Consider the following 24871-nt stretch of genomic DNA (forward strand, 5'->3'; position numbering starts at 1 on the left):
AAGGCTAAACAAAGACCACAGAACGAGCTGCAAGCCTTTGAGCGCAGCCTCACTGCATAGGAAGGCTCCAAGGACCAGCCCAGGCTGCGGCGCGGAGGGTTGGGGCCAGTAATGAAGCTTCTGGAACCCGAGCTCCGTCAGCCCGGGTCCTGAAACCGCGAGCGGCAGGAAAACCTCATCCGGCTTCTGCCTGCACACGTCGGCACGCCACGTCACTCGCGCGCGCCCCGGACGCACTTCTGGCCCGAGGCGGCGACCCGGAAGCAGCCGTGGGCGTCGGAGCAGGCGGGCGGGACCGATGCGGATGTGGCGAGGCTGCTGAACGCAGGTTCCGCGGTATGGCGGGGACGGCGTTGAAGAGGCTGATGGCCGAGTATAAGCGTGAGTCAGGCGGCGTCCGCGGTCCCGTCCTCTTCCCCGTGGCTACCCGCGGCGTCCCCTGGCCCGGGACAGCCTGGCGCGATGCGGTGCGGTGCGGTGCGGGCGTGCGGGGCCGGGCTGGGCTCACCGCGTGCGGAAGGCCAGGCTGTTGCTGTCCGCTGGGCTCCCTGGCCGGCTGCAGCGGGGCAGGCCCTGGGCGCAGACGCGGGATCGGTCAACACGGCCATGGCTCTGCCTGGTCCCTGAGCCCCTGTGGGTCGCGCATCTGCCCACCCGACAGTTGATGCTGTGGGGCGGTGCTCACTGTAAGGTGGTCGTGAGGTAGGGGAGAGTTTGGGGACAAAGTTGAAAGTAAGCAAAACAACGACTTAAACCTCCGGCCGCGCTGCAGATGGGAGTTGCTGGAGCAAGCCAAAGTTTCTCAGACACAGGCTCGGGGAGGTGCGAGGACCATTTCCTTTCATCCGGATCTGTGTTTCTCTCTGTTTTACTTTTTCAGCCTGGTTTCTAGATTGAGAAACATCTCTTTTACCTACCCCCCGCCCCCCCCCCAAAAGGGAACAGCAGTTAAGCTCTGGAACAGGGTTTTTAAAGTTCTACCCCGCTTTGCTTGTTGAACTTAATTTATTTCCCAAGGGAATTCACATTAGAGAAAATTTTATTCCCTATCTACTGCCCTCACAAAAAGCCTCAACCATTATTTCAAACATGGTGTCACTTAGTTTGCACTTAGGTCATGGCTCATCCAAGTTTGAGAGAGGGAAAGAACTTGCCTAAAAGAGTGGACCCTGAAAGGAGAGGGCTGCCGAGGAGGTCTGGGGGTTGGGTCACAGAAGAGAGGGCTCCACCTGCTGTGGCTGTTTGCAAGAGGAAAAAAGGGCCCAGAGCTAAGGTTGGCCTCAGGCTGACAGCCAGTGCTTACGAAGCCGTATGGAACCGAGTTGTGCCAGCAACTTGAATGGACTTGGGTTGCAGTCCTGAAACAGCACAGCTGTCCAGGCTGGGCCCCGGGCCCACTGACACATGGAAACTATGAGGTCATCAATGGATATTGTTTTAAGACTGTGGCAACAGTGACAGAAAATTACCAACCATGAAGAGTGAGGACGGTTTTTTCCATGTCATTACAATTCGATAAAGTCCCATTGAGCGGCCCTTTTGTGGCATAGCGTCTGGTTTGTGCTCTCTGTGTTTAACAGACTCAGCCTGTGCCTCAGACTCAGCAGCAACACCGTTCATGGTGGGACTAGTGAGTGGGTAGATTTGGGGTGTTGTTTGGTACATACCTGATTGTAGTGTAGATTTAGAGGTGTTACGACCCTGGGTGTGGTTCATTGTTTAAACGTTTACATTTTATTACTTCATGTGTTTGAGTGTTTTGATTGTATGTTGGTAAGTGTGCCACATGTGTGCCTGGTGCCAGCGGATGTCAGAAGGTGACATCAGATCCCCTGGGACTAGAGTTAACAGCTGGTTGTGAGCCTCTGTGCTGGTGCTGGTCCAGAACCTGGATCATAGGCCACAGCAACAATCTGAGTCATCTCTTTAGCCCTGTGGTAGTTTAGCCTCCCTGATTTTACAGGCAGTTGAGTCACTGACACAAAGCCATTTGCCTGGGCTCAAGCAAAGAACTTTGACTGCTCTCGCGCTCACTCTTGCCCAAGTCCCTTTCCTGAGCATGCAGAGGAGGACAGTGGATGCCCTGCTTTGTCACCTCTCACCCTCTTCCCTTGAGACAGGGTCTGTCATTGACACCAGAGCTCATCAATTCAACTAGGATGGCTGTCCACTTAGCCCCACTAGGATGGCTGTCCACTTAACCCCACTAGGATGGCTGTCCACTTAGCCCCAGGAAGCTTCCTGTTTCCACCCTTGCCTCCCACTCCGGGGCTATGGGCACACGTGGTAAATAAAGCCTGTCTCTCTTTCTTTCTTCTTCTCCTCCTCCTCCTTCCTTTTTTTTTTCCAAGAAAGGGTTTTTCTATATAGCTCTGGCTGTCCTGGAACTCACTCTGTAGACCAGGCTGGCCTCAAACTCATAGAGATCTGCCTGCCTCTCCCTCCCAAGTGCTGGGAGTAAAGGTGTGTGCCCTGTTAAGCCTGCCTTTTTTTTTCCCCCCCATATGAGTGCTGGAAATCAAACTTGGTTCCCCTGCTAAAGCAGTATGTGCTCTCATGGTCTTACCCTATATTCTCGCAGCTTTTCTTCTGACTGTGACAGACCCAGGGAGCTGTGGCCCAGGGCTGCTGTAACATTGTCACCACCTGAATAGCTTATATAACAGAAACCTTCTCACAGTGTGGATAGAGTTACAAATCCACCTGTGGCCTGGGCTGTGGTCCTTGGCAGGGTGGGCTCTTGGGGAAGGTCCTTCCTGCTCCTCAGCTTCCAGAGTGCTGGTTGCTGCCTTGGGTTCCTTAGACGTGTTAGTGTAACTCCTGCTTCTCCTGCACCTTCCCGTGGCCATCTTATCCTGTGTGTGTTGGTATTCAGATTTTCTGCTTGAAAACTCAGCAGTCACTGGTTTAGGGCTCAGCTTAGTATGTTCTCTGTTTAACCCTGGCACGTCTACTGAGACCCCATTTCCAGACAGTGTCACACTTTCCAATTCAGCGTAGATTTGAGATTGTTTTACAATTGCAGTTATGCGTGTGTGGTTACGCATGGGGGCTGGCGAATGCCACTGTGCATGTGCAGAAGTGAGGACAGCCAGCAGGAGTCGCTTTCCCTTCTACAGTGTGGAACCTGGGAATCGCGAACTCAGGGTGGCAGACGTGGCAGCAAGTGTCTCCACCACTGAGTCATCCTTGGGCTTGAGTGGGATGCGGTGCATGAAGCAGAGCAAAGCTGTTTCCCCAGACGACGGACGGACACACACACACACACACACACACACACACACACACACACACACACACACGAGAGGACTGCAGGTCCCTCTATTCCCCTCTGTTTCCTGGCCATGCCTGGTCCTCCTTGCTATGATGTGCTGCCTTATCATACGCATTCAGACATACACTGGAATTCCCAAAACTTTCCTCTCTGTAAGGTGACTATCTTAGGGGTTTGGTACAGTAATGGCCAGCTGAGTAGTGTGCTGTCCATGATCACTTGCTTACAAAATAGAGCATGACGGTGACTTAGATTCTTCATCTGCTGCCCAGCACCACCAGGACCGACCAGCACCCCAAGTTAGCATTCTTGTCCTTTTCTTTATTGTCACTTTGTCGCCACACAGTGTATGGTGTTCTGTTGTCTGTCGGTGAACTTAATAGAAATTATTATTGTTGTTATTTTGGTTTTTCAAGGCAGCGTTTCACTGTGTAGCCCTGGCTTTCCTGAAACTCACCCTCTAGACTAGGCTGGCCTCAAACTCAAAGACTCACCTGCCTCTGCCCCCTGAGCGCTGGGATTAAAGGCGCGTGCCACCCGGATGCAGTATGTGTTTTTTGTTTTTTGCGTTTGCTCTGGAACCTCTTGCCCAGCATTGTGTGCCTTTCCTTTCTTTTGAAGCTTGTGACCACAGCTTACTCTCCTTGCTGAGTGGATTTCTTTTTATGAATGAACTAGAATCCATCTGACCTGCTACTGTAGACACTGAAGTTATTTGCAGTTTGATTTTTTGCAAGTACTGTGGCTGTGCGCATTGTTGACAATCTCCTGGTGGACATGTGCAGGTTTGCCTTTGGACCATAATTCAGACCCATGGAGCAGGTGAAGGAGCAGCCAGCTGGACCAGACAGGCTACTGTTTTTCATTGGGGTTTTCTCACTATGTGTCATGGCCCGCCATAGCTAAGGGACCTGCTGCTTAGGCTTTTCACTTAGACGTTAGCTTTTTTTCTTCATCTTGTGTGGTAGGTATTAGACGCTGTCCTGTGGGTGTATCAATGCTTGTGAGTGAGGTGACAGCACCCTGTCATGTTCACAGGCCATCTCTGCCTTTTTTTGTGAAGTGTCTGTCTCCAGCAGGCTTTATACGGGGTTGACTTTTTTCTTCCTTGACTGTAGGATTCTCAATGTTCGAGTGTGTCACATCCAAGTTGTGAATACTAGCATCCTCAGAGTTCCCTGCCCCGGCATCCATCTGTCTCTCTCCTTTCTCGCTGCCCCCTCCCAGGCAGTACTGGTCTGCTGGCACTCGCTGTGGTCTTGGTACTTCTGCATCAGGCTCCTCTGCACTCAGCATCGCTATGTGGAGATTTGTCCTTGATGCTGCTGGCATTGGTCACTGTCCCCTTACCTTTACAGCATTGAGTGATGAAGTAGAACAGGTCCTTACAACTGTTGTCTGAAAGTCCTGGCTGGGCTGGGCAGATTGGAGTGAGACTACACTCTAGTTCTCTGAATAGCCATTTAAAATGGATGGATTGTTTATTTCTGGGAATTTCCACTGGTATTTTGATATTTTCAGACCTCTGTAGACACTGAATATCCACAGATAAGGGAGCAGTGACACCGCCTCTTTTTTAAAGGTTTTGTTTTTATTGTATATATATTTTAAAAGATTTATTTATTTATTATGTATACAATGCACATCAGATCACATTATAGATGGTTGTGAGCCACCATGTGGTTGCTGGGAATTGAACTCATGACCTCTGGAAGAGCAGTCAGTGCTCTTAACCACTGAGCCATCTCTCCAGCCCCTATTATATTTTATTATATATATTTATTTTATTTATTTATTGGTTTTTTGAGACAGGGTTTCTCTGTGTAGCCTTGGCTGTCCTGGACTCACTTTGTAGACTAGGCTGGCCTCAAACTCACACTGATCCGCCTGCCTCTGCCTCCAGAGCACTGGGATTAAAGGTGTACGCCACCACGCCTGGCATAAAGGTTTTATTATGATTCTGTGTGTATGGTCTTTGCCTGTGTGTATGTCTGTATACCATGTGCGTGCTTGGTGTCTGCAGAAGCCAGAAGAGGGAGTTGGGTCTCCTGGAGCTGGAGTTACAGTTGTTAGCTGCCATGTGAGTGTTGGGAACTGAACATAGGTCCTCTCTTTTAACTGCTGCGTCATCCCTCCAGCCCAGCCGTGTTCCTTTTTACTGTGGAGTGAAAGCCCATTGCACGGCCAGGCTGCGCAGTTTAAACATTTGCTTCCTGTCGACCTTTGGGAAGTTGCCAACTTCTGGCTGTGACAACAGGATCTGCTGTGAACATCGTGTACTTGTCTTTCTGTGGAAATGTGCCCTTGTTTCTCTTGCATAAATGCTGTTTAGTTTTTAAAGGAACCACCCGGTTGTTTGGTGATGTCACTGTCTATTCTCGCTGGCACAGTGCTCTGCTGCTCTGCTGTTTGTAACTTTTCCTCTGTCCTGTCCAGCTTGTGTTGCGTCTCCCCATGCCTTAACTTGGAGCTCTCTCATGACTGCCAGCGTTGAGTCATGTTGAACTTACTTACCATCTGTCTATTTCGGTGAAACATATAGAGAGTTTATTTTTAAAATGTGTTGTTTATTTCCTTAGGTTGTAAAGCACTGCCCTCCCCACTTTGTTTTTGTTTTTCAAAACATGGTTTCTCTCTGTAGCCCTGACTTACCTGAGCTCTCTCTGTAGACCAAGTGTGGCGCAGCCCTGTTTCCCTGAGGCCTCGGTTAGGACACAGGCAGGCTGGCTCAGGACCTGGCCCAGTGGCCTCACGTGGACTGTAGTTGCTTCTCCGCCTGGTTGTCCCCATTCAGCGTGTCCTGGAGCTTCCTGTGTGTGGGACATGCCAGTGTGACCCCTGCTCTCCCATTGTAGACCTTGTGCTGTTTGCATTTCCTCAGTTTCTTGAAGAAGTAACCTGCAACCACCTTTTCTTGCTTTTACAGTGCTTCAGTGTGATAGGTTTCTATAAATGTATTCACCAAATTTAAGAACAAATTTGTATTTTGTTTGTGCAGTGGCTATTTCTTAAGCTGCTTTTAAGAAAAATAGTTTTTTTTTTTAACAAGTTACCATTTTCAAGAAATGGATTTTGGAAATTTCTGATATGGTTGGTAGTTGCTTCTCTTCTGTAATTTGTGTTTATTAATGTGGAACTGTGTGGTTTTGTATGTGGGTTACCTATACACACTGTTTCGAAGCCTGTCTGCCGTTGCCTGCAGTTCACCACTGACCAGCAGGTGGCACTGCTGGATAGCGAAGTGGCTGGGCTAGCGCTGGCTTCGCAGAGCTTAGGTCTCTAGCGTTGTTGGTCTCCAGATCTAGGCTTGGCCTCCTTTAAGGGAAAAGTGTCACAAGACGTTCCAGAGGCGACTCCTACACAGAATACAGCTCTCCTACATTTTGATCTAGGTACCCTTTGTTTCACAACATTGCCTCTTCCTCACCCCCACGTCTTAGCAGCTCAAAATCGGCCTCCCTCCTCTGTCTAGATTTCAGATGGCTGAGTGTAGAAAGGCTCGGCAAGCTGGTTCTGTCATTTATCCCAGTCTATTCCTGGGAAGAGCTGCAGAGGGAGACGGTGGAGGTGTGTTGCCACGGTGTGCTCCCAGCCTTCCTGGTCCTTCAGGTTGGCCCCCGCCCCTCCTGGAGTATGTCTGTCTGTCTGTCCAGCACTCGTGCTCCTTCTCCTTGCCTGGCGTTCTCCATATCGCCTTCTCTTTCGTAGACTTAAAAAAATCTTGTTACTTTATGTTTATGAGTGTTTGCCCACATGTATTAAAAAGTGTACCATGTGAACACAGTGCCCACAGAGGCTAGAAGATGGTGTTGAATGCCCTGAAAGACAGTTGTTAGCTGTTGGGAACCAAACTTGGGTTCCTGTGAGAGCAGTAAATTCTCCTTAATCACTGAGCCATCTCTCTAGCCCCTCACTCACCTTCCCCCACCAGTATTTTTTTTTTTTTTTTTTTTTTTTGGAGACAGGGGTTCTCTGTGTAGCCCTGGCTGTCCTAGACTCGCTTTGTAGACCAGTCTGTCCTCGAACTCACAGTGACCCCCACTGTCTGCCTCCCGAGTGCTGAGATTAAAGGTGTGTGCCACCACGCCCGGCCTCTACCAGTATTTTGAATTATGTTTACTTACTGTGTGTGTTGGGTGTGGATGTACACATACCATGACATTCATGTGGAGGTCAGAGGACAACTTGTGGATTTAGTTCTCTCTTTCCAGCACGCGTGTCCTGGGCATCACACTCAGGGCCTCAGGCTTGGCACCTAGAGCTGTCACCTGATGGCCCTTTCCTTAGGGGTGCCCTCTGTTGAATGTCTTTCAACTTATCCTTCTTTTCCTTTTCTGGGGCGATAGCTAGAGGCCCCCAAGATGGTCTGGCATTGAGTTTTACCTTTGCAGATTTTCCTACAGTAGAGCGAGTGTCTGGGAAACAAGGCATCCCAACCCTTGGAAATGGTGTGCTTGCCTTCATGTGAACAAAATTGAGGACATACCAAAGTCCACATGGACTGAGCGATTCATGCTGTGGGATCTGAGTCCCCTTTGGGAGTGTGTAAAACCCCAACAAAGAAAGTTTGGCAGGCTCAGCTATGGTTCCCTGTGTGCTGAATGTGTCCATGACAGGATGTGCTTGCGAAACTGGACATTCCTCCCTCCCCCTCCTCCCTCCTCCCTCCTCCCTCCCCCTCCCCTTCTGTTCCTTCCACTTCCACTTTCCACGCCTTATTAGGTCCAATATACTGCAAGGGGCAGAGGGTACACAGTAAGAAGTGCTCCCTGGGGCTGGAGGGATGGCTCAGAGGTTAAGAGCACTGCTTACTCTTCCAGAACAACTGTCCACAGCTCCTGTTCCAGGGACTCTGACTCTCTCACACAGGCAGCACATGAATAAACTAAAGGGGGAGGTGCGCCCTGCCCTGAAGCCTTTCAAAGTAAAGTTAAGGTTTGTTTTTATGAAAACAAAGACAACCTCACTCATCTAGCTGTGCTCTTGTTAGAGCGTCCATGGCTGTGTCGTGTTTTCCTCTTCAGAGTTTCCCCTGTGCAAGACTCACATTCCTAACTGCGCATGTGTGGAAACTAGTTCCCATATGGATGTTGACCTCATAGCCACTTGGACCAGTTCCCACTTCCTATGACTCCTTGGATGACCTGCTTCTTTGTGTCTGGCCCTGCCCGTTTGCCTTCCTCTTACTTGGCAGAGTTTATTAACTTGTTTTTTCAGAGACCACCATTTGGCTCTGCGGATCTTTCATGTACTTGCTGTCTGGCTTCTTGATTCCCCTGGCTCATGGCAGAGTGCTTTCTGTTCTGTTTTCTTTCTTTCTTTCTTTCTTTTTTTTTTTTTTAATATTTATTTATTTATTTATTTATTATGTATACATTGCTCTGCCTGCTTGTACCCCTGCAGGCCAGAAGAGGGCATCAGATCACATTATAGATGGTTGTGAGCCACCATGTGGTTGCTGGGAATTGAACTCAGGACCTCTGGAAGAGCAGACAGTGCTCTTAACCTCTGAGCCATCTCTCCAGCCCCCTGTTTTCTTTCTTACTGTGTTGTGGCTTGTCCTACTGTGGGTGCTGCCTTCTTTCTTTCGCCATTTTCCCAAATGTGTCCACAGGTTTGACCTTTCCTCCCACATGTTGTATTCATCCATTGGTCATTACCTCAGCTACATCCAGTGTGAGGGACTTTATTAAGTGTTCACTTGGACACAGCGGTGCACACATAAATCTCTCACTTGTGAGGCAGCAGCCAGAAAGTAGCTGCAGGTTCGAAGCCAGCCTGGACATAGTGAGTTCCAGGCCCTTCCAGGTTTTATACAGTGGCACTCTGCCTTTAAAATTCGTTTTAGTTTTTGTTTTTTAGCTCACATTTTTGGATTTTAAAGTATACGATCAGGGCCTGTGGGAGGGTGACAGGTGCCTCACATTGTGGAGTCACCGTGCACATTGTACATGAGGCTGTGGTCACACCTGAAGCAGGAAGCCAGAGAGCAGCTAGCTGCTTCTGTAACAGCCGCTCTGGTGTCATACACCCAGTGTCACACACTACCTCATGTCCCCACCCCAGTACTGCTACCCTGCTTTCAACCCTTGACTCTCAGCGACAGACCCTAGACCAGAACATGACACACATAAAAATCACGATGCCAAGAGTTGACATGTCAGCTGGTAGCAGCGCTGGACACGTGGTCTTCAGCAGCTTCTGGCCATAGTAGCTTGACTCCATAGTGGGCTCACCTGCCATTGTTGTCCTCAGCGTGGGTGGGCGGCTGAGCTTCGGCAGGGTGGTGGCACAATCAGAAGCTGACCTAGAGAGTGGTAGACTTGGTTGTCGGTCTTCCTGCAACATGAGCTTGGCCTCAACTTTCTGCTCTGTCACTTTCAGAAAGGTCTGTGCCAACTCTTAAAATGTTAGCAAATGCGTTTAATTAGAAAACATCCCATTTTGGATTTGTGAGCATTTGTCAAAGGAACTGGTGGGAGCATTTTGGGGAGGAGTCCACCCGCTTTGGTTTCATGTTTTACTGATATGAAGAGCAGACAGAGTCATATTGCTTTTAGGCCTGGGTGCTCACTTGCAGACCGAGAGCCACCTTTAGGAAGACGTATACTCGGTCTTCTAGAGTTGGTGTGGTTCACGGAAATGCTTTGCTAAGTGACAATGTAATATACATTCTGTTTGGTAATGGCCCTGTTCTTTAACTTTATAGAATTAACCCTGAACCCTCCAGAAGGAATCGTGGCAGGTAAGGGGCTTGGGGGCTTCACTATGACTTTCTTTCAATTGCCAAAGCTGCCTTCTAATTAAGATGTGCTATTTTTTCTTTCCCTGTAGGCCCCATGAATGAAGAGAATTTTTTTGAATGGGAGGCATTGATCATGTAAGTTATTTGTGTGAATTACTCTTTTTTTTTTTTCATGCTGTATTGGAAACTAGACCTAAGAGTCTCAACTCTGAAATGTTGACTGGACCAAAGCGGGCCATGTAGCTTTCAGCTGTTCTCTGGGCAGAAGCCAGATGAACATGGACCTGAAGGCGATGCTAGTGTTCCTTTAGAACCAATAAAGGATTTAGTGTGAATATTAGCTCTGGGTAGTTTTAAGATTGTGAGATTTCTTTTCTTTTTAACTTTTTAAATTTTTTTTTTTTTTTAAGATTTATTTATTTATTATATATACAGTGTTCTTTCTGTAAGTATGCCTGAATGCCAAAGGAGGGCACCAAATCTCATTATAGATGGTTGTGAGCTGCCATGTGGTTGCTGAGAATTGACCTTTGGAAAAGCAGCCAGTGTTCTTAACCTTTGAGCCATCTCTACAGTCCATTGTTTTTGTTTTGTTTTGTTTTGTTTTTTCTTCCCCAAGACAGGCTTTCTCTGGGTATCCCTGGCTGTTCTGGAACTCACTCTGTAGACCAGGCTGGCCTTGAACTCAGATCCACCTGCCCCTGTCTCCCAAGTGCTGGGATTAAAGGCGTGGGCCACCACCGCCCAGCCAGGATGGTGGCTTTTAATGCACGATGCCCTTAAGAAGAAACAGTACCTTACTTACCTCTTGGCTTTCACACCATAGACAACACAGAAAGCTTGTATGTCCCCGAGCTGTGGGGTTTCTCTCCACCAGAGCAGCTTTGGTGTGCTTTGTCTACCTGGAGAGGGGCGGGTCCCGCAGGCTGAGGTTTCGGTCCCCAGGACACCTCTCTTCAGGCCTAGTCTTAAGTCTGGGGGTCTGGAACTCCTCACTACCCGGAAGTTGGAGTTCATTATAGCTCCGTTAGTGAAGCAGTTCCCTGAAACAGTTCACTCACGTCTACAGTCTCTAGAGAGTGCTGCATGTGTATCCACGTACCATGTGTGCCTGGTGCCTGGGAAGGGTAGCAGATTCTCTGGAGCTGGAGTTTTAGACGGTTGGGGGCTGCCTGATGTGGGTGCTGGGAACTGAACCTGGGTCCTCTACAAGAGCAGCGAGTGCTCTTAGCCATCTCTCCAGCCCCTTATAAAGGGCTTTTTGAAGCATACAAACATCAGTCAGTGAAGAGAGCCTGGCAGGGTCTGCAAGGCTCCCTGTGGTACCCTGGGGCACGTGCTGAGTTCTTGTTGATCCTCCCGCGAGCTGCCCCCGGGGGCCCAGCCCTGCCCTCGGTGCCACCGCCTCCTTTCCTGATGCCCATTCACCGCGTATGTGACTCTCACAGCCGGCGTGGAAGCCCAGCTGGCCTGTCTGGTCAACTCTCTTGGCCTCTCTTTGTACATTACTTCTTCAAGGTCATGAGCGCAGATCCCTCTGGAAGGAGCAGGCTCTTGGCACCTGTCATGGGGAAAGTTAAGTCAGAACGTTTCTTTATGGCCCGGCTTGGGCCATCTGTGTAAAGACTGAAGGGCTAACCCAGAGGAAGGGGCTAGAAACCGGGAACTATGCTCAGAATCTAAACAAAACAGTATATGTGTGTAATAATATGGTATAGGTGGCTTTTCTAGTAGGAGAAGGGTCCTCAGAGCAGTAGGTGACGGAGCCGCATTAGACTTGAAAAGCCAGGCCTTCTGGCTTCCCCTCTCCTCCCCACTCCACCGCTGGGTTTCGTTTCTCCGGTTGCAGGCCTTCCGTTGCTCTCGGTCCTGAGTGCAGTGGGGCTTACTCCAAAGCAAGCATGTGCCTCCTATCCCCAGTCTAGATTCATGATAGTTAACTTACAGCCATGTGGCTCGGAAAGAGAAACAGTGGGACCCTGAGTCTAGAGTGTCTCTGGTCCAGACTCAGCCTGTTTAACTTTCTTCTTTCTACCTTAGATGTACTAGAAAGTGAAGTCAGGTTAAAGTGAGGAAACTGCACTCTGTAATCAGTTTCTCATTAGTGAGTGAAAATTTCAGTTAGATTCAGTTGGATTTTGTTGCTTGAGAAGTTCTCTGGAGGAACAGGGTAGGGAAAGAGGTTTGGCTGGTGAGCCAGGTATGAGCGCTGAGTAAGGCAGAATTTGTGTATATGTCTGCTTACAGCACATTGGTGCTGTCCCACCCCTGCCCCTGCATCTCCAGAGTCGTGTGCGTGCTATCAGAACACTGACTGCATCACTTATGCCCAAGCCTTTTTTATTTTTAATTTTGAGACAGGTTTTGCTAAGTTCACCAGCCTGGTCTTGAACTCACTCTTGGGGCCCAGAAAGGCTTTGAAGTTTATCCTTATTTCCTTGGGGTGCTGGTATTACAGACTTGGCATTTTAGTTCCTAAAGATTACAGGTTGGCCTAGGAAAAATACTGGTAATTTTTCCCTGTGAAGGTTAGACAATGCATGAAAGCGAGGAGTTTTGTTTTAAATCATCTGTCCACTCCCTAGAGAAAGCACAGCAGGCCTAATGTTTGTCAGACCTTAAGTTTTTATTTTTTGTTTTTTTGTTGTTGTTGTTCGAGACAGGGTTTTTCTGTGTAGCCTTGGCTGTCCTGGACTAACTTTGTAGACCAGGCTGGCCTTGAACTCACAGCAATCCGCCTACCTCTGCCTCCCAAGTGCTGGGATTAAAGATGTGCGCCACCACTGCCCAGCAGACCTTAATTTCTTGAGTTGTGTCATGTTTTTTCTAAGTTTTCTGGAGTCTGTGTGTAGTGTGGTACAGTTGTGCCTTGTGTCCTTGAGGGATCTGTTCCAAGTTTCTGCTGGATGCTGGAAACATTGGGCTGTAACAGTAATAACAAGAGCTAGTAAAATAGAAAATTGGATGAGTGTAGGCCTGTAATCTCAGCAATCAGGAGGCAGAGGCAGGCGGATCTCTGAGTTTGAGGCCAGCCTGGACTACAAAGTGGGTTCCAGGGCAGTCAGGCCTATATGAGAGACCCCGTCTCAAACAAACAACAAAATACCCAGAAACGACAGTATTGTATAATGTGAGTTACTTCAACGTAGGCATCATTTCTGGACTTGCTGGTTACTAGATTGGACGTTGGTGAAGCCAGACAAGAGGGATGGTTCTGTTGCTTTCCTGTGGGATGATGCGGGACTGTGGCCAGCGCTGCCCCAGGCCGGTCACTGCTGCGGGCCTGTCAGGTGGAGCTCTGTTTACTTCTCTTTCACTTGCCTTACAGTGCTGGGATCAGACTTTGGGCTTCTAGCCATACCCCCAGGCCTTGTTTGCTTTTAAAGAAGCGGGTGATCATGTGTGTGAACTGATGTGTGACCTGTTTGTTTCATCTGCCATGTCCTGTGTCAACACAGACACACCTGCACTTGCTCACATGCCATCACAGCAGCACGCGTGCTGTAGGAGGCCTGCAGAGGTCAGGGCACCCACGAGCTATAATACTTGGAAGGTGTTGGCTGATGTGTCCAGAGAAGATGGACTTAGAAGCTCATTAAAGAACAGTTGAGCTCTCTGGTATGGGTTTTTTAAAGTACATTGTGAAAAGTTTGTTAACTATTACTAATTTTATATAAACAGTATAAATTTAAACAAATATTTTGAAAACTTGTCTTAAAAAGTAATTAGAACTGATTTTTGGGAGAGCACGTTTGTGTTTGAATAAGGGTTTTGCATGAGTATGGAATTCCCCTGCTTCAAAATGTAGTGACTTTGTGGGTTTTGGTCCTGTTCCAGACCCTTCACAAACAAGAGGCCGTTTACAGATGTTCTTAAAACATTACCAGGGAATTAACTGTCCTCCTGCGGCTTTGTCTCACCCTGCAGCTTGGTAGAGGTGACTGGGCTTTTCTTCCTCGGTGACTGGGGGGGCCTCTCCACCCTCAGATTCTTGCTGCTTTCCAGGCCTCCTCTGTCCCTGGTAGTTTTGGACACTGTGGAAGCCTGGTACTGCTGGCTTTGCCATCATCACTCTGCCTGCATGGCTTGTCACTCTATATCTGTGCGTGGTTCAAGCACTGGGGGCTTGGATACCTGAGCCCTTGTGAGTACATGTAAATATGCCATTGGTTGTGTTGTCAGTTTTTTGTCATGGTGACAAAATACTAGAGAAAAACAATGTCTGAGGAAAGATTTATCTTAGCTCGTGGTTCCAGAGGCTTCAGTTTGTGAGAGCCTCTGCAAGAGGAAGCTGTTTCCTCCTGGTGGCCAGGAAGCAGGAAGGGAGGAGAGGGCCAGTCAGGGACAAGACACACCCTTCATAGTACACCCCGTTTCCTCCAGCCCTTTAACACCCTGTTTAGCCATGAGCTCACACTCAAGTCACCCAGTGATGACTTAGAACCCTGGTAACCTGATTGCTTCTTTGTACCACCAGCTGAGGACCATATTTTCAATACAGGAGCTCTAGGGGGACACTTCAGGTTCCCTGGAGCTGGTGTTAGAGGTGACTGTGAGCTGCCCAACGTGGGTTCCTGGAACTGAACTCAGTCTTCTTCAAGAACAGCAAGTGCTTAAATCATGGAGCCACCTGCCCGCTGCTTTCACGGTGGTTGACTGTACCTTAGTGTCAGATATACCCAAAGGTTAGGTGCTTTCTTTCCTCTTTTCTTTCATAGGTTTGATATCTGTATTAGTTACTTTTCCATTGCTATAAAATATCCTGATAAAAGCAACTTAAAAGAGAAAGGTTTGCCAGGAGGTGGTTGTACACCCTTTAATTCCAGTACTCGGGAGGCAGAGGCCAGCCTGGTCTACAGAGCAAGTTCCAGGACAGTGGAGAGGGTGAGACGGCTTATTTTTGGCTCATAGTTTGAGGGTATAGTCTCTGTGGTGGCAAGTCATGGCAGCAGGAGTGTGAGGCAGCTGTCACATCACCTCCATAGTCCGGAAACAGAGTGATAAGTGCTCCTGTTCCACCTCCTTCTCCCTTTAAAGCTTTATTTTTATGTATGAGTGTTTTGCCTGCATGTATGTATATGTACCACATGTGATACAGTGGAGGCCAGGGGAATTGGTTCTCTGGGACTGGAATTAGGAAGGTGAGCCACCGTGTGGGTGCTAGGGACTGAACCTGGGTCCTGGAAGTGTAACAAGGGCTCTAAACTGCTGAGCCATCTCTCCAGCCCTTAATTTCCCTTTTCCTTTCTTTCTTTCTTTTTTTTTTTTTTTTTCTTGAGACAGGGTTTCTCTGTTTAGCCTTGGCGTGTAGACCAGGCTGGCCTTGAACTCACAGCAGTCCACCTGCCTCTGCCTCCCAAGTGCTGGGATTAAAGGCGTGCGCTACCACGCCCAGCCCCTTAACTTTCTTTTATCTGTGTGGCAGTTAGGGTAGATCTCCTCATCTCAGGTAACCTGACCCAGATCAACCCTCACAGGCAGACCCAGGCTGACCTTCCAGGGAGTTAGGTTTTGTCTGGGTGACAGGAGTGCTTGGAGCCCTTCTCATTCCGTCTGACCCTGCCCAGTTAGTGTTACGTGTGGAATGAAGGGTAGATGCAGCCTTCTCTCTGCCTGTGGCTGTCCACTTGCCTCAGACGCTTTCGTTGAATCTCCCCATTGAGTAATCCTGGCATCTTTGTCAAAAATTAGTACAGTCCATGATGCACTTGTAGACTTCCTAGTTCACTGATCTGTGCTCATGCCTGTGCCAAGCATCTGGCTGTTGTAGCTTTAGTTTCACAGTTGGCAACTGTGAGCCCTGCAGCCTTGTTCTTTCTGTTAGACTGCAGGCTGTTCCAGGTGCCGCGAGTCTCCATACACATGTCGTTTCCTGCAGTGCTCCTGCGGGGGCTTTGTTGAATCATCAGCCAGTTTGTAGAATGTTGCCGCCTGAATAACATTGTGCTCGGGTCTGTAAGTGTGGGTGTTTGTTTATTCAGGCTTTTCAGACTCTCAGCCTTGAAAGCTTCATTCTATCACTCCTATACCGCGGTACAATTTTAACTCTGAAGCAACCCACTTCTGTCGTTAGGGTCTGTGCACTTGCACACAGGAGCGATGCAGAGCCACACTGCTCACTCTTCTCAGGGAATGACCCAGGATGAAGGAGGTGCTTGCTTTTTTGCTGTCTGGTTTTGTACCTTTTCCAATATGAGTAAGCCTGTCATTGATGTTAGGCAGGTGATCCTCTGTTAGAATTCATTATGAAGTTCTTATAATTGGCGGGCTTGCTTAGTGCCTTTTTTGGTTTGTTTTTCGAGGCAGGGTTTCTCTGTGTAGCCTTGCCTGTCCTGGACTCACTTTGTAGACCAGACTGGCCTCGAATTCACAGAGATCCACCTGCCTCTGCCTCCCCAAGTCCTGGGATTACAGGAGTGCACCACCATGCCCGGCCTCGGTGCCTTTCAGTAGAGTGCGAGTGTGTTTAAGTTTTTTAGCAATGTCTCTATTGCAAAGACATTAGGATGTGGCTATGACGCCTTTGATGGAGTTGACCTGAAATTGTAATAGGGAACAAACTCTGTTTGTTACCACCCTGGTTCTGGCAGTGGAAGAATCTTAGACGCTATGGAAGGATCAGGGTGTCCCTGTCTGTCCAAGTTGCTAGGACAGCAGAGGTGCATGTGGCCCCTTTTCCTAGTCACAGCCTCCTACTGTGGTGTCCTGTTGTTAACAAGGTGTTAAATTATGGGAGCAGACAAGTTTCTGATGATCCCTGCTGCCCTGCCAGCCACTCCCATCAGCCCAGTGTGTGGCCAGGTGTGTGGTGGGTGCAGCCCCTTCAGCACATGTTCTGGGCCCCAGTGAGGTAGAAGCAGCTGGGAGAAGCCTTTGTTGAACTGTGGAGTGGAACGCACGGTGCTGGGGTTTGCTTAGGGACACCCAGGCTGTAGGGGAGGGTGTTTGCATTTGCCTACTTTTTATATGTTGTGTATCCAGCCAGCCTTACTGTGCAGATTAGGACTTTTTAGTAATTTGGTTCTGTTTCTGAGTTCCAAAAAGAGGGCCCTCACCAGCTATGGTGGCGTTGGACAATCTGCTGTCTGTTGTGACTCTTCATGACAAGAACAGCAAAGCAGTGTCTCTGACGTTTCCAACAGCATCAGGAGGCCGCGCTGGCCCTCTGCCTTCTCGGCGCAGACTTCACCTTGCAGCATGAAAAAATGAAAGGCGTGCTCTGGCTGCACTTCCGTGTTTACTGGTGTGTTGCTGATGTGGTCTGAGGTAGCTCTGGAGAGCAGGCTGGGGCTGGAATGACTGTCACTGGTCATCGCCTTCCACATCTGTTTCTCTCACAGACAAAGAAGCAGTGAAGCCGTTAGGGAGGCATCCCAAGGGCAGCAGGTTATAACACAATTCTCTAATGGTGTGCTGGGAAGTATAAGCTAGGCCATGTTTGCAGTCAGTAGGTGGAAGCTGTTTGTAGATACCAGAGTTGCTGCATGCTTTGGGGGGGGGTTCATTTTCTTTCTTGCTCTTTGGAGTGAAATCTTTGCCTCCAGAAGCATGGAGTGACACTTGTCCAAAAGCTCTGTTGGTTCTGTTCCTCCGTCCTGCAGCGGGAAGCTTCTCTGTGGCATTTCCCACCCTCGGCAGGCATGTCTCTGCACCCGGTCTGCCACCTGCATACCTGTTCAAGTGGCAGTCCTGCTGGAAAAGAGAAGGAAACCCCAGTTTAAACCAGTAGTAAGCCTGAGTATTCACAAACAGCTTTGCTATTTAAGATGTGGGCGCACTTGAGGAAATGTTGGGTCATGCTTCTGACGCTATGAACAATCCAGTAGACTTTTTTTTTTTTTTTTAAAGAAAGCCCTATTATGAGAAACAAAGACCTGTTATCAGAGCATTGAGCAAATGCCATGTAGTCATTCCAAGGACACTACCCATTTTTTTCTCACTCTAGACTCAGAGGTGCCAGGCATAGTGATGCCCTGCAGGCTGTCTTTGTCTTAGTCAGACCGTGTCTGCGTCTGTCTCGCTCTCTCCTTTTGAGACAGGGTTTCTCTGTTATGTACTCCTGGTTGGCTTGGAACTCTACATATAGACCAGGCTGGACTCAAACTCACAGAGGTCTACCTGCCTCTGCTTCTCTGTCTCTCTGCCTCTGCCTCTCTCTCTGCCTCTGTGCCTCTCTGCCTCCCTACCTCCCTGCCTCCCTGCCTCCCTGCCTCTCTGCCTCTGCCTCTGCCTAAGTGCTGGGACTAATAATGTGCAGCACCGTGCCTGGCTAGCAGGGTTACTTCCACGATGGTGTCTTTGTTTATTCAACCTTCTGATGGTAGTTTTAGGGACTACCTTGTGCACCCCTCCCCCCCAAAGCTTTGCCCCATAGTAAAATAGCAGCAATCCTCTTGACCGCCTTAGTTCAGAAGGCTGGGGAGCTCTGATAGGTGGCAGCTACCCAGCCTTAGTGCTAGATGGATCTGATTTAAGAGGGAAAGCTCAGGGTTCATCCAGGCCTCTGCAGCATGACAGAGGAATACTCAGCTGGGCCACACCCTGTGAAGGAGGCTATGCTGCTGTTTCCCAGGGCATCCTCTGCCCTGGCCTTCTGCCAGGACCCCAGGGGACTGTCAGGCAGCGTGTCATCCCTCCAAGCACAAGAGCGATTCACTGTTGTTTTTGAAGTAGCACAGGATCGCTTTCCAGAGTCAGGGCTTGTCACTGAAAAAATTTGGCTTAACAAGACACTGCATTGTTCTTTCGAAGCTCTGGGTGTGACTGCAAATGAAATTAAAGCTTTTTTTTTTCTTTTCTTTTTTTTTTTTTTTTTTTGTCTTGCTCTCTTAATTGTAGAGTTAAATAGTGCAGGTAGTAGTTTACAGATCTATGTATCACTAATCTAAAATACACTTTATAAAAACTTTAAACACATTTGTACTGCCATTTTTTGTGGAGGTGTTTCATTTGCGTGTGAAGTGTGTATGTATACATGTATGTACACACATATATGTGTGCAGATGCAGATCTGTGCTGCATGCATGGGGAGGCCAGGGATCAATTTCAGGCGTCATCAGGACAGCTGTCTAGCTTGTTGTTTTGGGGCAAGGTCTCTCATTGGCCGATTGGGTGAGGCTGACGGGCCAGGGAGCAGAGGAGGTCCCCTGGCTCCATCTCCCCAGTTCCTGGCTCAAAAGCCTGTACCACCACCCTGGCCTGTTCACATGACATCTGGAGCTTGTGTCTTGCATCTTATGCTGCATAACAAGCACTTTGTTTTGTTTTGTTTTTTTATATATATATATAACAAGCACTTTGTAGACTGAGCTATTTACCTCAGCCCATGTTTGCTTCCCCAGATTTATTTTTTAATATTTTTAAGTGTATGTGTGTGTTTGTCCACATCATATGTACAAGGGCCCACAGAAGCCAGAGGAGTTGGACCCTCCTGTAACTGGAGTTACAGGTGATTGCAAGTTGCCCAATGCGTGGTGCTGAGAATCAAACTCTGATTCTCTGTGAGTTCTCTGTGAGAGCAGTGTGTGTTCTTAGCAGCTGACACCTCCTCTCCACCCCGCCCTGTTTTGGTTATTGTTGTTTTGTTTTATTTTGAGACAAGATCTTGTGTAGACCAGGTTGCCCTAGACATTAGACACCAGTACACCCAGATAAGTTGTACTTTGAGAAAATCTTTTCTGGTAAGTAAAGATGGCTTTTGAATCAATCTCTTCTCATTTTTCCTGTGCAGTATCTTGGACTCTCTGTGGAACTGTAGGATCTACCATGGTTCCTGCCTGTGGGAACCTAGACCCTTTTTCCTGTGGGGGGGTGTTCTTTGTGCCTGAGGCCTGCTGTCACAGGGAGGCAGGGCTGTTTGTTTTTTTTTTTTTTTTTTTTTTTTTTGGTTTTTTCGAGACAGGGTTTCTCTGTGTAGCCTTGGCCATCCTGGACTCACTTTGTAGACCAGGCTGGCCTCGAACTCACAGCGATCCGCCTGCCTCTGCCTCCCGAGTGCTGGGATTAAAGGCGTGCGCCACCACGCCCGGCTTGTTTGTTTTCTTAAACATGTATTTTAACTTGTAATTATCTTTTCTATGCTGTTCAGGCTGCTTTCCAACTTTAAATCCTCCTGCCTGTGCCTAGAAAGTGGATGGAGTGTGGGATGACAAGTGTGTGCCACCACGCCTGCTTTAGTGTGTACAGGGCCTGATTCCTTTAGACAATCTTGGACTTACTTCGTAGACCAGGCTGGCCTCTAGCTCACAACAATCCTTCTGCCTCTGCCTCCCGAGTGCTGGGATTAAAGGCGTGCAGCACTACGCCAGGCACTGATCATGTCCATTTGAACTGCTTGTGTGCATCATGTTAGTAAGATATGGAAGGGAGGAGTTGGTCTCTGGCTGGGTCCTTATCTTACTTCCCTCCTTCAGGCCGCAGTCGGCACCAAGGCTCTAGGATTTGAGCAGGACTCTCTGTAACGGCTTGCTCTGCTTCTGCTGTGTACGTGCTAGAAGACGGCTAGTGTAGGTTGCAGTCTTAGGGCCAGGTGGAGTTGCTGTGGCCTTGGCTGCTTTTCCACATAGCATGAATTAAGGATCACATGTGCCCTATCTGTTTGAAGGTTATAAAAGCCACATCTTGAGCTAGGCGTGGTAGCACACGCCTTTAATCCCAGCACTCAGGAGGTAGAAGCAGAAGGATCACTGTGAGTTCAAGGCCAGCCAGGTCTACAAAGTGAGTCCAGGGTAGCCAAGGCTACACAGAAAGACCCTGTCTCTAAAAAACTTAAAAAAAAAGAAAAGAAAAGAAAAAACAAAAACAAAAGCCACATCTTTGACATACTTGAAATTTCAAAATATCATTTGAAATATAGTCCTTAGCTCCTCATCTCTGCATACAGAGACTTAGGATTCTTGTCTGCCAAAATTCACACCGTGATCCTCATAGGAGCTGGACCTCATGGACCCGCAACATGCTTGAGTTTTTCTAAGGTGCTGCCTGTGCTTGTCTGTACCTCAGGTGTAAGGTGACTGAGAGGGACGGGCGGCCTCTGCAGTGAGAGAGAAGCAGCGCTTCGTTTAGGTCTCCCATGTGCATTTTAAGCAGGGATCGAATCCTTCTCCCACTTCTGCATGGTGACTGGCATTGCGAATGTTTATATTTCCTAATTTGCAGGGGCCCTGAAGACACTTGCTTTGAGTTTGGTGTTTTTCCTGCCATCCTGAGTTTCCCACTTGACTACCCCTTGAGTCCTCCGAAGATGAGGTTCACCTGCGAGATGTTCCATCCCAACAGTAAGTGCGTGTGCATGCGGCTGACAGGCAACAGTGCTGCTCGTGAAGAAGGAGCAGGGCAGTCCTGCAGATGCCTGCAGCATGCCATACTCTGCCACATTCCTACAGTGGCTGTTAGCTTTCAACGTGGCAAATGATTTATGCTGTGAGCACCAGGATTTCCATTTGAAAGGTCAGCTTAATGTAGACAGAGTAGGGGCAATGTCTGAATGGCCATCCTGTGTTAATGGGCTTGCTAGAACTTTCAGGCCCTGATGCTTTGTGTCCTACATTGGTCTTTGTCACGGTATCATTTTCAACGGTGGAAAATTGGAATTGAGCTAGAGAGATGGTTTAGTGGGTCAAAGCACTTGGTTGCTCACAACCAAGGCTCCAGGGAATCTGAAACCTTCTGTTGGCCTCTTTAGAACCAGGCTCTCATGTGGTGCACAGACAAACATACAGCAAAGCACTCGTGTGCACTAAAAAGCTGGAGCTGGGCATGGTGGCGCACGCCTTTAATCCCAGCACTTGGGAAGCAGAGGCTGGCAGATCTGTGAGTTTGAGGCCAGCCTGGTCTATAGAGTGAGTCCACAACAGCCAAGGCTACATAGAGAAACCGGTATCGAAAAAGCAAGAAAAAAAAAAGAAAAGAAGTTAAGGGAATGCTGTAGTTAGACTCGATGTAGACACTGCAGACACGTTAAGAGTCCATAGGTGTGGGTCTGGAGAAATGGCTTAGTGGTTAAGAGCGCTGCCTGCTCTTCCAAAGGTCCTGAGTTCAATTCCCAACAACCGCATGGTGGTTCACAACCATCTATAATGTGATCTGATGCCCTCTTCTGGCCTACATGTGCACATGGAGGCAGAACACTGTATACATAATAATAAATAAATAAATCTTAAAAGAAAAAAAAAAAAGAATCCGTAGGGGTGGCATGGTCGTGGGGTATGTGATGGGGTATTTGTGCTGTGTTGACTGGGAAGTAGGCCAGCACTCAGTAGTGCTCTGAGTTTAATCTTTGGGGAACAGTTTGTGCGTGTGTCTGGAAGGTGGCACGATAATACTGTCAGTGACTAGTCCCTCATTGGGATGATGATGATGATGATGATTTTTCCTTCTTTTTACAAGTGGGCATTATACCCAAGAGAAAATTGAGTGATAAAGTGCTTGATAAAGGGTTCATATTATCCAGGATGTCCTTGAACTTCTGATTTTCCTGTCTCTATCTCCCAAGTGCTAGAGTCTGTGCATGTATGCCCATGCTCAACATAAGAGAAATGGGGCAGTGTGTTGTATTTTGAATGATGGCATTTAGGACAGTGTTCCTTCTTGTAAGCTATTTTTATTGACACTGGTAATCCTGATCTTATGCCCGTGGAGCAAAAATTCAAGTAGGATATTTATTTTGTAAAAATAAAACATTTACTTATTTAAAAATTTGTTTCAATTATATTGTATGTGTACAGGTGTTTTGCTGGCATGTGGTTTTGTGCAACATGTTCATGGTGCCCACAGAGGCCAGAAGACTGAGTCAGACCCCCTGGAATAGGATAAAGGCTGGTTCTGAGTCATCATGTGGGTGCTGGGAATTGAACTTTGGTCCTCTGGAAGAACACTTAATCACTGAGCCACCTCTCCAGCCCAAATGGATGTCTTTTTATTTTGTGAAAATAAATTTGAACTGCGTTTGCTACTATATGCCCCCCTTTTCTCTGCACTTAAGTAGTTCAGTAGCCTTGCCTCTGCTCTGGCCATATGGACGTGGATCTTGGTTGTGGGGATGGCCTTGCCAACTGACGTAGGGGTGGCCCTGCCAACTGACGTAGGAATGGCTAAAACCTGTTCTGCAGAGCCCTCTGAAGGCTCTTCATCATCTTGTCAGTGGCTACAGGACCTGATCAGTCCCTGTCAGGTTTGGCCTGCTGCTGGCCAGCCTCTGGGATCTGTGCTAACAGGAATTGTCCACACAGTTGGGCCTCTGACTAGAGCTTCCCCAGCACAGTGACACCGTCTCTGGGCTGACATGGTCACCTCCATTTTTTGCAGTCTATCCTGACGGCAGAGTCTGCATCTCCATCCTGCATGCCCCAGGTGATGATCCCATGGGCTACGAGAGCAGTGCTGAGCGGTGGAGCCCTGTGCAGAGCGTAGAGAAGATCCTACTTTCGGTGGTGAGCATGCTGGCAGGTGAGCCCATGCGTTCTGTTTTCTGTTGTGTCGGGTCTGTACTTTTTCCATGGGTGAGCATACTTCCATGATTACACAGCACAGAAGAGATGCCAGTACAGCCAGGAGGTTGTTGTCTACCGTCTGCTATTCTCTGATCTGTTGATTTGTTGGGGCCCCACTGAGTGTCACAGTACAGGCTATAATTTCAATGCAACAGACACTCCAGTGTGAGGTCTTCATACCTTCAAGGAACTTGCAAACCCAGCAGCAATTACTGGTCAGTGTGGTGAACCCGACCTGCAGAAACAGTGTTCTTGGCTGCTTTGGAATGATTTGGGACACTGGAGTTGACAAGGGAGGGGGGCGGGAAAGGCATTTGGGGCTAAGGGTCAGCTGGACAGGGGTGGGGACCTGGCACTGGGCCTAGTGGGCAGCCCTGGGCGGCACATTGATGCCACATCCTGCAGTTGTGCTTTAGGAAAGATCATTATGTGGAGCTGGTGGGTACTGGGATTGGGATAGGAGCAGAGCATATGAGTGCTCAGCCTGGCACTCCAACACTTGGATGTTCCCGGCCACAAGAGTTTGGAGGGGCTGGAGGATGCAGGTCCTTAGACTCCCTCAGCTGGTGTGTGAGGACTTGTATTGCTGACCTGAGCACAGGGTGCAGTGTCTGGGGAGGTACAGAGAGAGCAGGATTCAGGCAAGAGAAGTTTGGGGTATGGGAGAAAAGGGGATTCCTCTCCCCTAAGAGAGGTGCCCCAGGTTGCTGGTGGGGAGGAGCTACTGACTTGAGGGTTCAGTGCTCTATTTGTGCCCGTCTCCAGCCTCCCTCAGACAGAAGGCCCTGGTTTGTTGGAAGTCCACTTTGCAACCCAGAATGACCCTTGAAAGGGCCGTGGTACTCTGGAGGTGGAGTGGAGCTGCTTCCCCTTTTATTCACAGTTCCATTTCTTTTCAGAGCCCAATGATGAGAGTGGAGCAAATGTAGATGCTTCCAAGATGTGGCGGGATGACCGTGAGCAGTTCTACAAGATAGCCAAGCAGATCGTACAGAAGTCACTAGGGCTCTGAGGCTACACACGTGTGCTCACTGAGCAGCAGCCCAGCGCTGACCTCCAAACACTTGGCAACAGTGCTGCCATGCCGACACAACACCGGCAACTGCAGAGCACGGCACCTATTGCTCCTTTCTTTCCACCCCAGACAGGCAGCTCCTCTGAAATCATGACTGGAATATTGACAGCTGCTGCGCTGCGAAAGACTCCTCCTGTCGCGCCTCAGGGAGGGGTCCAGGCTGTCCTCACTACCTCTCCTAGCCATGGGGTCCTTAGCTCTGCTCCTTCCGGCAGTGCTAGGGGCCTGCCTCTGTCATCTGCCAGGGACGGCAGGTACCAATGCTGCTCCTTCTGAAGGCATGCGGC

The 24871-nt window shown here is 48.7% G+C and overlaps 1 protein-coding gene across 1 annotated transcript; it reads left to right on the plus strand.

Moving 5' to 3' along the window:
* The first annotated feature begins 249 nt into the window (after positions 1-249).
* Positions 250-24545, plus strand: Ube2g2 (ubiquitin conjugating enzyme E2 G2). The gene is made up of 6 exons (XM_051153296.1): positions 250-381; positions 9984-10019; positions 10109-10154; positions 21177-21295; positions 23325-23465; positions 24409-24545. The coding sequence occupies exons 1-6, from the start codon at positions 339-341 to the stop codon at positions 24519-24521; spliced, it is 498 nt and encodes a 165-aa protein (XP_051009253.1). The 5' UTR covers positions 250-338; the 3' UTR covers positions 24522-24545.
* Positions 24546-24871: the final 326 nt, after the last annotated feature.

This window comes from Acomys russatus, chromosome 11 (genome assembly GCF_903995435.1).
Source record: "Acomys russatus chromosome 11, mAcoRus1.1, whole genome shotgun sequence".
Lineage (NCBI taxonomy): Eukaryota > Metazoa > Chordata > Mammalia > Rodentia > Muridae > Acomys > Acomys russatus.